The sequence below is a fragment of the Montipora foliosa genome, chromosome 5 (genome assembly GCF_036669935.1).
Source record: "Montipora foliosa isolate CH-2021 chromosome 5, ASM3666993v2, whole genome shotgun sequence".
NCBI lineage: Eukaryota > Metazoa > Cnidaria > Anthozoa > Scleractinia > Acroporidae > Montipora > Montipora foliosa.
Window position 1 is genome coordinate 41,202,739 of NC_090873.1, and position 15,000 is coordinate 41,217,738.

The 15,000-nt window shown below is 42.9% G+C and overlaps 1 protein-coding gene across 1 annotated transcript in view; it reads left to right on the forward strand.

The window, feature by feature from the left end:
• Positions 1-6,890, forward strand: part of LOC138004196 (uromodulin-like) — a 23,586-nt gene extending 16,696 nt beyond the window's left edge. Inside the window, exons 5-9 of the mRNA XM_068850644.1 lie at positions 1,363-1,715; positions 3,039-3,188; positions 4,110-4,232; positions 5,376-5,510; positions 6,287-6,890. Of these exons, the coding sequence (XP_068706745.1) occupies positions 1,363-1,715; positions 3,039-3,188; positions 4,110-4,232; positions 5,376-5,510; positions 6,287-6,654 (1,129 nt within the window). The 3' untranslated portion in view covers positions 6,655-6,890. The remainder of the gene's footprint in view (positions 1-1,362; positions 1,716-3,038; positions 3,189-4,109; positions 4,233-5,375; positions 5,511-6,286) is intronic.
• The last annotated feature ends 8,110 nt before the right edge of the window (positions 6,891-15,000 follow it).

A 15,000-nucleotide genomic window follows, 5' to 3' on the forward strand; every position in this document is an offset into this window, starting at 1 on the left:
ACTCTTTTTGTGACTTTAAACTGACAAAGTTTTTTCATGGTTTCTAATTTTAGCGTGATTCCTACTCGCTGGGTATTGACAGTTGACTCTGAAATGGCTTTTTTCCTTTTCCATTTATCTCACGGAGGTTGTGCTTGTTTTCTTTTAAAACTTGACGTGCGGTTCAACAAAACTTCGTTGCCTAACTGGTGAATTCCAAAGCGAATTTCACTCGAAAAACCGATATCGCATTCATTGCTTTGTGATAGTTTTTCAGCGTAAAATTTACCATGGAATTCACTAGTTAGGCAATGCCAAAAAGTATTGCCTGATGAGGAAGGGGGGAGGGGGGTGGGCATGTGCAAGAAAAATAGGGTGGCTGAGGGGGGAGGAGACAATTTCCAAATGACTCTTCCCCAAATCCCACCAGCCCCATTCCCCCCTCCCTTACTTTGCAGAGTTTCATCTCCGCCTGCCGATCATCTCCGGAAGGGTATGGGATTTTATGGTGCTACACGCCTTACCGTGGCCACCTAACAAACGTTTTTTACAAAATTGTTTGCCAATCAGGTTGTGTGAATTTGATTGATTGTCACGCCTCCTTGCAAAGTTCACACAGTTGTAAGTTGAACGCTGCATGGGTTGTTGGGTTGACCTATTTACACGTAGTTGTCAAATGTGAAAGTTTGTCGGGTGGACACGGTGAGGAGCCTTGCACTGTAAAGACAAAGTATATTGCGTTTTTAGATGGCTTTTCCGTTGCTATGGCGATCTACTTTGTCTCTGTAAATGAGTACATCTTTTTAGCAATAATTGGCGTTTCTATAGTACCAAAACGCTGCCGTTACGTGCAAAAGTAGTATTGTGTAGTTAATCCCTGGAATAAGAAATAGTCTTGCAATTGTTGAAACTGATTTAAAGTAATCAAGTGAAGCTATGATATTCGCAGTTATGAACGCAATTTTTACAATTGCGTAGAGAAGCTTGAAAATTTCAGGACTTCAACGCAGTTTGAACCCGTGACCTCGCGATTCCGGTGCGACGCTCTAACCAACTGAGCTATGAAGCCACTGACGTTGGGAGCTAGTCATTTGTGGGTTCTAATGGTCACGTGAGGAATGAATCGATGATGAAATGGTATATGAAATGAATCATATATGAAATGCGGGTATGCGAGGTCACGGGTTCAAATCCCGTTGAAGTCTTGGATTTTTTAGGCTTCTCTACGCAATTGTAAAAATTGCGTTCATAACTGCGAAGATCATAGCTTCACTTGATTTCATATCCGCAGTTCATATATGATTCATTTCATATACCATTTCATCATTGATTTAAAGTAAGTTGGATCTAATTTAATACCTATTTCTCTACCATTTTTTCCAGTTTCCTGTGGTCTTCTTACTCGCTTGCTACTATAAAAATGACCAAGATCCTGCACTTTTACAACACAGCAGTGATGTATCTGGTGTGTAGTGTGTGTCGCGCAGACGCTCAGCAGTGCCAAAGTGTACACTCCACATATGCTATGATTTTAAGAGGCCATGTGTTTGAGAAACGCACTGCTGCAAACATGCTGACCTGCGGACAGTTATGTAACGCCGACATCCGATGTCAAAGCATCAATTACGTCATGAGTCTACATTTGTGCGAGTTAAACAATCGCACAAAGGAGGCGAGACCAAATGATTATGTTCAACACCCAGATCGGATATACGTGACAAGACCTAGTGAAAGAGGTATCGTTACCTTGGTTCTTAACTAATTGTCGTAAAATGAGCCAAGTGGGGTTGCCAATTCGGCCAATTATGCCCTCTGTACTGACAGAGGGCATAACGCGGAACTATAGATCGTTTTCACTGTCACGCAACAAAAAAATAAAATCGAAATCGTTCAATGAAAAAAGCAAAAAATTTGATATGTTGTAGGAGAGACAAATTCATAAATCACCTCTCCAATTCTCAGGTCTGTGCGATACATCGTTTTCCAGTTATTTGTGGAAGAGTTCCACGCAACTTTAAAGAGTTTTATATGGAGCCGCCTTGTTAATGCACCTCCGTTATGCACTAATACGGCGGCGAGAAATCATCAAGAACAGCTGGAGTTCACTTTGCGATGAAAGCAATTACTTTTCGTTCATGGTATAAGATACATGTGTATCAACACATCTCGTAATGTAGTTGAACCCCTCAAACTGCTGAGATTCAACGGGATAGACATTTTTTCAACCAACTAGCTTTTGTATTATGGTGTCACGCAAGGTGTCAATTTGGAAATTCAAAATATTGTATTTTCGAAACGAAAGACGTCGTGATTTCAAGATCATCTTTAGCCTCCTGTAGATAAAAATTCAAAAGAGCTTGCAATTTTGATTTTACAATTTGATGGCGTCACTTTGAAAACCATCGATATTCCGCACTCTTTGCGAATAATGCGTGGGTTCGTTATATCGCTCCACTTGAAGAGGTAATGAACGAAGGCTGTGAAACGGAGAATTATATCATACAAAGGCAGCATGGTGCGGTCTATAGAGCACTGGGTCTTGATGATGCCATTCTTAATCGTTTGGCTATACCAGGATTGATCAGTATGTAAATTCGCCTCTCAATTTCAATACACTGTCAGGTAGACAAGTATTGAGAATAAAGATTATCGTCATCTTAAGACATAATATAACACCAAATTCTCATGACCAGCCAACGAAGAAATCTATTTGGAAGTAGTTAGGAAAGCGAACTTTTATTCGCTTTGTAAACAGTCAACCGGATGCCCCCTCCATTTTTCAGCAATTTTCCAGGCCTTTTATTGTAACGTTGGAAATAGGTGGCAAGTACTGAAAGGGACACTTCGTGCTACATATTTCATTATGGCGTGTAGGTAAATACGTACATTTCTAGTTTGGAGTACCTAAACTAGATTGATGATAGCAAACTGAACTTCCACGATAAAAAGCAACTACACACTGTATATATTTAATTTGATGAAAGAGTTCCCACTGCAGCCTCAACTTATTTGCAACTTGCAACTTACTTGAATTTGAACCATTGTTTGCAACTTTACAGTTCCACTGGGCTCCATCCAAGAGATACCTGCCGAATATTGCTCCGAGATCAAAGCGAGTGAAGGAGACAGCGTGGTCAGTGGCAGGTACTGGCTTGATTCAGTTAAACCAGGCCAAGTTGTGTTGGTTCCTTGTGACATGCTGACTGGAGGTGGGTTGCTTGAGACACCTAAGGGGCGCCTTGCACAAAGGCACTTTTTATTTCTATGCCGTTTCAGGATATTTTAACGTAATGCAAGGAGCAGTGACACTAATGTGGCCAGAGTTCGATTCCCGGTCCTGGCGTCATATGTGGGTTGAGTTTGTTTTTGGTTCGCTCCTTGCTCTGAGATGCTTTCTCCAGAAAAACAAACACTGCCTAATTCCAGTTCGATCCGGAATGCACGGAGAACATGTTGAACGAGCCCCTGAGCTCTCTTAAGGTGTTCCTTGGGTAAACAAATTACAATAACAATTATTATTTCATTTAACCATCAATCATATAGGACCAAACACAAGTGTTCTACTATTTGGAAAGACTACAAACAATGACATCAAATTATAGAAAATTAACATAACATGTCGGTGGTTTTGATACGAAGAAAAGAAAGACTGGAGTTCCCGGAGAAAAGCTTCCTAGAGCAGAGTAGAAACGCCGAGTCTGCCCATGGAGTGGAACAAACTCGGGAAAAGGAGGCGAGTGTGCTCTCACGACTGAACTGAACTAAAAAATGCCTTTAGTATTTTGGGACAATTAAAACAAAATCAGTCAATAAAAGATGAACGTGAATTGTTGAAATGACGAAGGGAAGGAAAGTGCTCGGTAGAAAAACCTTGTGATGGCGATGAGCATGTTGACGACCTCGACGACGACGATAAAGATGGCGATAACAATGACGATGACGATGATGATAATAAGGGTGATGAAAATGTATTTCTTCTTCCTTCTTTTTGTTTTCATAAATGATCTCTTTCATTTCGAGGAAACAGATACAATACCGCTGGGTAGGAAGGAGGGAAGTGCGCTTAACTTTCTAATTCACACAACTTCTTGAATCGTATCTACATTCGTTGTTTTCGGAATTTTTTTCAGACGCAGACGAATGCAACGCTTCAGTCCCAGTCTGTGATGCTAATGCCATCTGCCAAAATACATTGGCATCTTTTCATTGCACCTGTAAAACTGGTTTTACTGGAAATGGTTTGAGCTGCCAAGGTAAAGGTGGTTTGTTGTAGTGCGTGATTGCTTCAGTTTTGCCTTTGCTTGGAACACCAGTTTTAAGAAATTAATCTGACCAAACACAACAAACGCGTACAGTGTCATAAACTAATCATAATAGCCAATTCTTTGTTTGCAATTCGGGTCTCATAAACATATGCCTACTGGCTTCTTAATGACCAGCAAGGAAATACAATCTCGTTCCCAGAGTCCCTGATCTTGTGACAGTTGGCAAGAGATACAAAGCTCCGGGGAAATCAATTTGAGGGACGATTCTAGCTGTTCTTTTGTCCCATTGAGCATGCATAAAAAGAAACGGAAGTGAACAGAGATGGGAGGGGGGGTGGGGGAAAGGGGGGCTTAGTCTCCATGCAACTCACCCCGCAGCTGTTTAAAAGTAAAAATGTTACGGATCATTTGTAACTGATATTATATGCTTTGCTTGTCACTAGTTTAAAAAAAAGAAGAAGAAAAACTGTAGTGCAACTTTTTTTTATGCAAATCACTAAGCGTCAAGATTGCGCAAGCGCGTAATAATATTTCTTTATTCAACTGAAATCCCTCTGCCATTGGTGATTAGTTCATTTGGTTGTCTTTTCGTTTTGCTTTGGTTTCTCGAGACTTGATTTAAAACCACCCCAGTATCGAAATAAATGATAAGAATTCGAATTTATGATCTAGATCTGATCTAGATTCGGATTGCCATAATGTATTTTTACGATTTGTGATCCTATATTTGGCTGAAAGCGCACCTAATTTCAAATGTTCTTCATTGCTGACTATTTTAAGTCAAGAGCACACATACTTTGCAGCTTTAATTTCTCGCTGTAAAACTTAACATAACCAGCAATCATTTACTCCACGACCAGTTTGTGATGTCATCTTACTTTCTCTTGCTTTCTCACATTCGTGGCCATTGGATGAATGAATATCGATGTCTTCGTGTGGAGGCCACTACTTAAAAACAAAACATCCTGAAGGGAAAAGCAAACTGTATGTATTACGTGCGTCGAACTTATGAAGAAAGCTGACAGGGTCGAACGCATAGCATTTCATTCTGTGTCTGAAATATTTGGAGCTGTTCTGCTTGTTGTTCAGTCACATTTTTTCTAATGTCATATCTCTTCTTATTCCCATAAGACTTCGACGAGTGTACCAGTGGTGCTCACAACTGTATTAATGGGAAGGCTCTCTGCTTAAATACTCTCGGGTCCTATAAGTGCACCTGCAAGTTGGGTTACCGAGGAGACGGTCAGAGCTACTGCATTCCAGACGGCAAGTATTTCAAATTAACAATTGATGTCATTATATCAGCTAATTTGAAAAAGGTGAACAAAGGAACCGATCCATAATCAAATTGAGGGTGGAAGAATTGGTATCCCATATCTCCTACTTTTTTTTTTTCTTTTATGTCCCTCATTAGGGTTTCATATCCCTTTCTGATTCACACATTAAACAATACAGAAGGCAATTTTAAAGAACTCACTGCATATCGCAAGGTGCTTCAAGATTTTATCGCAATGATTTTAATGATTTTAAAGTAATGATGGGGACATATAATTGGTTATCGGTTAACCCTCGTGGGAATACCGGATTTCGCAGGCGATCTAAAAATAAATTAAGAGGGATTACGATGAGAATAGGGCCAATATGAGGGATTACCTCTCTTACCTTCATACTCTCTTGTCTAAAAGAGATCGTTCTGTAAAATGTTGTGACACAAGCTTAGTATGGGAGTTGTTCGCTCCTAGTAACGGGCTTCCGATACGATGCGATGGTAATTTACTCTTATTTTGTTCACGAAAAATCTTGAAAAATCCACACAAGTCTCAACATTGCTTACTTAGGGGGCTGGGGGCGGGGGGAGCCCCAACAATTTTATTTTTTTTAAAGTGTTCTTCTGGTCAGCTGGTTTAAGAATATCACATCATTCAGGGTGATAATGCATTAATTGATAATTTCCTGTCACTTGTCTTCGCGTCTGTTGCCACTGATTTAACTACCATAAAATTTAAGCCATTATTTAATTGACGGTTCCTTGTTTTGCTTAGAATGCAAAAACTACCAAGTACTGGGCAATGCCGGCAGAAAAGTGACAAACGATGCAACGAATCGTTCTTGCGACAGCACACTTGGGCCAGCTTGGTTTCGCTTCCAAGGAAACGCAGGAACAAAAATGCCCAATTGGTGTGTCCCTAAAAACAGATGCAGGACAAACGCAACTGGGTGGTTAAACGGAGCTCATCCCCAGGCTCACGAAGGCAAAGTAACACGACAGGTCTGCTTTCACTGGAAGGCGGATTGTTGCCAATGGTCCACCAATATTCAAGTGCAAAACTGCAGTGGTTACTACCTCTATTACATCAATGGAACTTCACCTGATAATCCTTGTTATCTCCGTTATTGCAGCACGGACTGAAGGAATCGAACGCTATTAATTCAAGAGGAAGATCAACGATCATGCATTTTTGACCAAACAAACTGTTCCCTCGCTGACCAGTGATTTTTCTCTTGCTTTATGTAACCCACTTGCGTGATTAGGGCTAAGGTTCATCTTCATTTCCTGGGATCTAATGCGTTTGCAGTTACTCCTGTTTTAGTAGAAAATGAGTGGAATTCCTTGAAGTTAGTTTGCGAAACTTAAATGACAACTGTAAGGCCATGTGCATACGTTCTATTAGAAATAGTTACAATGTATAAGCACCTGTTTTCCTTGTTACTAAATAAGCTTGTTTCCAATTGTTTAAGAACAAAGTGAGTTTACACATTGAACAGTTTCACGCAATGAAAAAAGCTGCTGTACCATTGGGGGTCATCCCCTGTGTAATATCAACACATCCTTAAAGCGATTGACCGCCTCAATCTAGATCTGACCCTGCTACCAGACTATAACGTTATAATCTTCTACGCGAAACACGTGAACCCCTCTCCCCGGCGATTGCCTTGCACATTTGCTTGGGAGAGGAAGCTATCTATCACCCTACTCTGGCGTAGCATCTGGGCGGGAATATATGGGGGTCTGAGTACCAATTGGGCAGCAGATATAGCGTGACGCTTGGCTCATGGAGTAATTAAAACCCGGGCTTTCCTGAAACGATGGCGCCGGCTCCGTGTTAGCGAGCGTTGCGCTTCTTGTGGCCTCAAGGAATCTTTCTCTCACGCCTTCTGTGAGTGCACTATTGCACCTCAGGTGTGGGCGTGGGTGTTTCAAAGCGTCAATCCTTTTTACTCTACAGCCTTAAGTCTCAGTCCCGCTTTAGTTTTTTTTTGGACATAGCCTTCCTCGGGATGGCCAGTCCTCCAAATCCAATCTCATTTCCGTGTTCTTTTTAACATTACTCTTAACGAACTTTGGGCGGCGCGGAACTTTCGCACTTTGGAACAGAAGGTCACCTCCGCCCAGGCCATCATCAATAAAATCAAAACAAGAGTGCGCACGCGAATCTCCGCGGGGCACTCTTATTACTCCCCACGTGAATTCTCAAATACCTGGGCACATATGAATGTCCTTTGCCGCGTAGACAACGATGAGCTACGTGTAATCATCTAAGCAGGGACACAGGGCATAGCGGCCACACCCAGTGGCCCAGCCTTGCAGGGGCAGGTTCCTGGGCCCCCGGGTGAGGTCACTCCATCCCCTTTGCCCCTCGCTTCCTACATCCAAACTATTCAGAATCAAAATACAAAATAAAATTAGCAAATTAATTAACAAATAAGACAATGACATGCGCAAACAAATAGCACTGTATATAGCTTTCCGCTAGTGTTTACGAATTAAGTTTCTCGCTTTTAGTCATATGTTTTAGCCCTTTTAGCATTTTGGAGTGTAAATCAGACGAGGTATCTCCAGAATGCTTTCGATTTTTATTAATATTATACGGTACTCTCACCTAGTTTAGATTTTCACCTTTACTATTACGTTTTTCTTTCAATAATTATATTGTACTTTCACCTTGTTTAGATTTCAACTTTAATATTGTCAAGTAAGGGCAAGCAGAGCTTCCTCTGCCTTGTCCACTGTATATATGTAAATAAATCGAAAAGGTATGGCAGGTAATAATGTCGACCCCCAGGACCGGACCGTTCCGAAACTGAGGAGAACATGGAGATTACTGGTATCCCGTCTTGTGCCCAAATGGCTGGGCGTCGTCGACACTCCAGTGTGTCTAGTCAATCCAGCGTTGATTATATAATGAAGAATGCTGAATGTCTTAATTACTGACGCAGAAAATGATTCTATCCATCCGCTGAACATTTTGCCCGAGCGACCATGTACGGCACATTTTTCTCTTTCCGACAAGGACACTTCTTTATCGCAAGTGTTTTCCGATCTAAAGAACTGTGGTATCCGTGCTGCTGCGGTCAGATGTCTCCAACGTAATCCTAATGGCTTTGTTTCCGTGACGTTTTCCACCAGTGAGTATCGTGATCTCTTCCTTCGTAAATCTTCTTTTATCCGTCGTCATCGTAATTCATCTTCTACGTGTACCTTTGTTGTCGTGTATGATACTCCCTTCGAGCTTTCTGATGAAGCACTGGCCCATCGTCTCGGCCGCTATGGATCTGTCCTCGGTTTCCGCAGATGTAATCTACAGGGCTATGAGGGCATCAATAACGGAACATGGCGTTGTTAGAAGCTATCAGAGTCGATTCCATCCTTCCTACGCTTCGCCAGGAAGCTTCTTAGAGTCAAACACGAGAGACAGGTTCCTACTTGCAGAAAGTACCATCTTCCCGATCATGTCGCAAAGGTGTGCCCTGCTAACGTGGTATGCTTTAACTGTGACCAACTGGGCCACACATTCAGTGACTGTAAAGAAGAAAATAAAGCAAGTGCAGTGTTTGCAAAGAGGACGGCCACTACGCCATTGATTGTAAATTATCTTGGTGGCGGCTCCCTGAAAAAGTTGACACTGGTGATACTGATGCTGCTCCTGCTCCCCTTCCAAAGTCTCGACCGTCATAGTCTCTCCCGCAGCCTCCTTCTGATGAGCCTTCTTCCGATGGCCCGCCTCCTTCAATCCCTTAATTGTAGTCTTTACCTGATGTTCCTCCTTCACAGCCTCCTTCGCAGTCTTCTCCTGATGTACCTCCTACACCTTCCTGTGTTTTCCTCTCATCGCAATCATCACCGTCGCCATCTTTAATTCTGGTCAGCCTTCATCACTGTCCCAGAACACCCCAAAGCAGCCCTCCGCACAGCCCTCGCAGTCTTCTCAGTCTACACAGTTCTCTCAGTCATCACAAACTACGCAATCGTCTCAGTCCCTCTTTTCGCCTGTTGAATCGCCGTCCCTGTCTATTCCTTTGTCCCAAGAGCCTTCTGTTCCGTCGAGCATCATTTCTGGCTCTCCTACTTTGTCTGATCTACAGCTTGTCGCTGCAGCTGATTTGCAACGTTCTACTGCTTCTGATCAAGCTATTGCTGCGATGGCGATTCCTGAGGATCCTGGCCCTACAGCTCCACTGCGCCCATCGCAGATTCCTATCCGTCCTTCACCTACTCGAGTTGCACCGAAACTCAAGCCTGCCATGTTAGACTTCACAGATGGTCCACTGCGCGTAAATCAACTAAATCAACAACTTGTTAAAACTTGACCATCTAAGGATTAATTTAATTAACATTTATGCTCCCACCAACTTGGCCGAGAAGAAAGTGTTTTTCAGAAGTTTGCACGAATACTTTTTATCTTCTGATGTTTTAATAATTGCTCGTGCTTATAATTGTTACGATCACAACCTTGATAAGTTTTGCGGCAACTTTGTGCCTGCTAAGTGCCTTACTGATTTTCGTTCAGCCTTTTCTTGAAATGATGTCTGGGGCAAGCTTCATCCGAGATTGTGCCAGTGCACATGGTTTAATTCAGATTTTTCAATTGGTTCGCGTTTAGATAATTTTTTTGTTTCTAAAAACTTCATGCCTTCTGTTGTTCCTTGTGAAATCAGCCCTTGTGTTTTTTCCGACCATTATCTTGTTTATCTTTTCTTCCAGCCCACTGGGAATAACCTCCGTGGTCCTGGCATTTGGAAGTTTAATAATTCACTTTTGAATGATGATGTGCTTTGCAACTATCTTTTCGAATTGTATCATTCAATTAGCAAATTGCTTACAACTCTTTCCTTCGGTTAAAGTTTTGTGGGACTTTTTTAAAAAGGAAAAGAGCAGGGATCTCTCATACGAGCGTGTTCTTTTAGTTAACCGGATTATTAAGCTAAAACTTCAGCTTATTTCTGGTAATCCCTCAGTTAGTCCTGAAATTTCCAAGCTCGAAAGTAAAGGGCTGTTTACATGGAGGTAGGATAATCCTAGTAAGCTGAATGTTCCTGAAATTAGGAAGCAATTTCAGTTGGAGTTAAAGAACAGGTTCAGCTGTTTAGTGATAGAAGATGATTGTGACGAAAATAGACAGGAGGGCGAGGGCGAAGTAGCGAGTGAGAACGTAGTAGAGAAAAAGTGGAAAAAGATCGAAGACACTTACTGCGAGACAGCCAAGGATGTGCTAGGCTACAGAACAAAGAAAAATAAGAGCTGGATCAGTCCAGAAAGCTGGAAGAGAGTTGAAGAAAGGAAGCAGTTAAAGCAAAAGTTAGCTGGCACAATATCGGAGCGACTAAAGGCAAGGTTGCAACAGGAATACAGGAAGAAAGATGTAGAAGTGAAGAAAAGTTTGAGAAAGGACAAGAGAGCGTGGGCTAACAATATAGCGTAAGAGGCAGAGGATGCTGCTAAGTGTGGGCAGATGAAAGGTATGTACGATGCTACAAGAAGTCTGTGCAGCGAGCTACCAAAGAAAATTGACATGGTAAGGAACAACGAAGGCAATTTGTTGACAAAAGAAGAGGAAGTGCAACAAAGATGGAAAGAGCACTTTGTTGCATTACTGAATAGACCCAACCCGGAGCAGGAGGCCGAAGTGATCAGCGAAATGGAAGCTATAGAAGAGAAAACATCAGGCCCGATAACTAAAGCCGAGATTAGGAGCGCCATCACGAGCATGAAAGCGGCTAAAGCACCTGGTGTGGACTGCTTAACAGTAGAACTTCTCAAGGCTGACATTACAACAACAGTCGATGTAGTCCATGACCTTTTCTGTAAGATATGAGTCAGTGAGACTGTTCCTGCAGATTGGAGGAGGGGCCTCATTGTCAAGATTGCCAAAAAAAGGGGATCTCACCAAGTGTGGAAACTGGCGGGGGATTACTTTGATGTCTGTTGCTGTAAAAGTGATGGGCAAGGTATTAATCAGAAGAATATCAGGTGGTGTTGATGCAAAGTTAAGGAAGGAGCAAGCTGGTTTCAGGAAAGGAAGAAGTACGATAGAGCAGATATTCGTTCTCAGGAACATCGAAGAGCAAGCAGTGGAATGGAACTCCAGCTTGTATATATGTTTTGTCGACTATGAAAAGGCTTTTGATAGCGTTCACGGGAAAACCTTGTGGAAGATCATGGAGAGTTATGGGATACCTTCGAAGCTTGTCAGAATGGTCAAGGCAATGAATGATGGTAGCCAATGCGCGGTTGTTGAGGGCACAGATCAAACTGACTGCTTCGATGTGAAGTCCGGCGTAAAGCAGGGTTGTAACATGCCAGGGTTTCTGTTCTTACTTGTGATCGACTGGATCATGAGAAGGACAGTAACGGGTGCTAACACTGGCATTAGATGGAAATTGTGGTCCAAGTTAGACGACTTGGACTTTGCTGACGATATTGCACTTACATCCAGTACGAAATGTCAAATCCAACAGAAAGTGACAAATCTCAGCACTACCAGCAAGACAACTGGCTTGAAGATCAATTCCGAAAAGACAAAACTCCTCAGACTTAACACGACCAGCAATGAGAACGTCCAGATTGACGAACACGATATTGAAGATGTAGAAAGTTGTGTCTACTTGGGTTCGTACATCAGCAAGTCAGGTGGCACAGAAGAAGACATCAAAGCAAGGTTAGGGAAAGCAAGGGCTGCATATAGTAAGTTGGATAAAATCTGGAAGAGCAGTAAATTTACCTACAAGACTAAGACCAAAATTTTCAAATCTAATATCCTCTCGGTGTTGTTGTACGGTTGTGAGTGCTGGCGAATGACCAAAACAGATGAGAAAAAACTGGATGCATTCTTACATAAGAGCCTTCGTCGGATGTTTAAGATCTACTGGCCAATGCGGGTAACAAACGAGGAGATTAGAGCAAAAGCAGGATTGGAGACAATAAGTAAGCAAGTGGCAAGGAGGAGATGGACGTGGTTGGGCCATGTCCTCAGAATGGACCATTGCTCACATCCACAAATTGCTCTAACATGGGTGCCTGAAGGCTAACGGAAAAGGGGTAGACCGCGTGAGACTTGGAGAAGGACTATCGAAAGAGAGATGAAAGAGAACGGTTTAGGAATATGGGCAGCAGCAGCATCGGCTGCCGAGGACAGAACGGCCTGGAGGCAGAGAGCCTACAGCCCAATTCTCCACTTGGAGAACGGATAAATGATGAGGAAGATCCTAGCACTAGGAAGATCCTAGAAGGCGAAACAACTTTTCGTTTGGTTTACATGCAGGAATTTCTGTCTAGGTGGAACTGGAGAATGAAAGCAAGATGGCGGGCGAGAACAACAAACATGTAATTTGGTCCTTCTACTCTCCTTACTGTAGCTTTAATGACTTCCTTTCAGCAGTAGCTGGTAGCCCTTTACAACTTTATTTTCCAATTGCAACAACAGCAAGCCATGATCATGCACTTAACGCATAGGGCTGCCGTTGCAAGACATTTTCATCTCTCGAGAAGGAGGAGCACACATGGGCTTGGAGAGCGATTATCGCGAAAACCTGGAAGGACAGACGTGTGGTGGGAGAATCTCTACACCGGAAGATTACCTTTGGCAGCTGAATACCGTGAACACCCGGCCGCCGCCATGTTTGTTTTTTTTTTGTCCCTAGTACCAGGAACTTCCGAGCGAAGACAGTTTACATGGTGCTAGGATCTTCCTAGCTCACAGCTAGGAAGATCCTAGCATTAGGGCCAAGTACGACCTCTTGCATGTAAACTGAATACAGAAAACATACGGCGCTACGATGATCCACCTTCTAGGATCTACCTAGTGCTAGGATCTTCCTACCTCAATGTAAACAGCCCCTAAGCTTAATTAAGGCTTTTACCTTGGAAGAGTTAGACGGTTCTAAAATCCGTTCTAGAGTTAAGCTTGAACGTGAACGCTTTGAGCGTAATATTGTTTCTTCTATTCTTAATTCTGATGATGTAGAGGTGTTCACACGTGAAGAAATTGAACGTGCGCACTTGCGCTTCTATTCAGATCTTTTCACTGATGAGCCTATTGACGCGTTTTTTAAACAGCGTTGTTTATAATACGTTAAAAAGTCCCTTTATCCCCCTCAACGAGCTTCGTGCGAGGAATCCTTGTCGCTTGATGAATTAATAAACTCTGTTAAGAGTCTTAGTACCGGGAAGTCACCGGGATCTGACGGACTATAAGTTGAATTTTATCTTCATTTTTGGGAGACTTTGGGTCCCCTTTTACTCCGTGTTTCTAACCAGTGTTTCTCCGATGGCGAGCTTTGTGGCTCGATGAAAGGTAGCGTCACCCGCCTTATTTTTAAGAAGCGTGGTGATATATTAAGCACTTAAAAAACTGGCGGCCCATCTCTCTTTTGAATGTTGACTATAAGATTATTTCCAAAGTTCTTGAATATATTGTCCACGCTGATAAGCTCCGTTCCTGGCCGAAGTATTTTTTCTAATATTACGCGTTTGCGTGATGTTTTGGACTACATTCAACGGACGGATGAATCCGTAATCTTAGCCAGCCTTGACCAGGAGAAAGCCTTTGACCGTGTCAACCGTTCCTTTCTTTTGCATTTTCTCCAGGTTTATGGTTTTGGACCCAGGTTTTGCCGGTGGATCTCAACATTTTACAATGGTGCCTTTACGCAGATTATCTTAAACGGTTGGCTATCGCAGAGGATTTCTTTTGCGCGTGGGGTGCGTCAGGGGGACCCTTTGTCTCCCTTACTTTATGTCCTTTGTGTTCAGGTATTAGCGTCCCTCATTCGCCGTTGTCCAAGGGTTGAGGGGTTCCTCCTCCCCGGTGCCAGAGGGCGGCAAGCACGTGTTCGCTTGTATCCTGATGACACTACTACGACTGTACTCAAGGATCTTCGATCCATGTGTAATCTTTTCAGCTGTGTTAATGTCTATGAAAGGGGCACCGGTGCCAAACTGAATCGCACCAAAACTGAAGCAATATGGCTGGGGGGCCTGGAGGTTTCGTCCTGATGAGCCTTTGGGCCTCACCTGGGTTAAAAAAATGAAAATCTTTGGGGCAGTCTTTGGCACCATCCCTACAAAGCACTTTAATTGGCAGCCTAAACTTGCGAAACTGGAGAAATCCCTCAATCTCTGGAAGTCGAGATCCCTATCCCTTCCCGGTAAGGCTCTAATTATCAATACACTTGGTTTGAGCAAGCTGCTTTACCTTGCCAGAGTTTTTACTCTTCCAAAATGGGTCATTGCGCGGGTTAATGCCTTTATCTGGCCCTTCCTATGGGGCTCAAAAATGGAGACGGTGAGTCGTAACAATTGCTTTTTGAAATTAAATTTTGGGGTGTCAATCTTGACAATCCCGTGTTAAAGGCCCAGGCTTTGAGATTGGCGGGGACGGCCTCCGTGCTTAATTCCCCTGATGATTCTAGTACTTTTTGGGGCGTTGCTTGTCCTCCCTGCGTCCCGAATGGTCTCCCCTACACGATAACTCTTCTC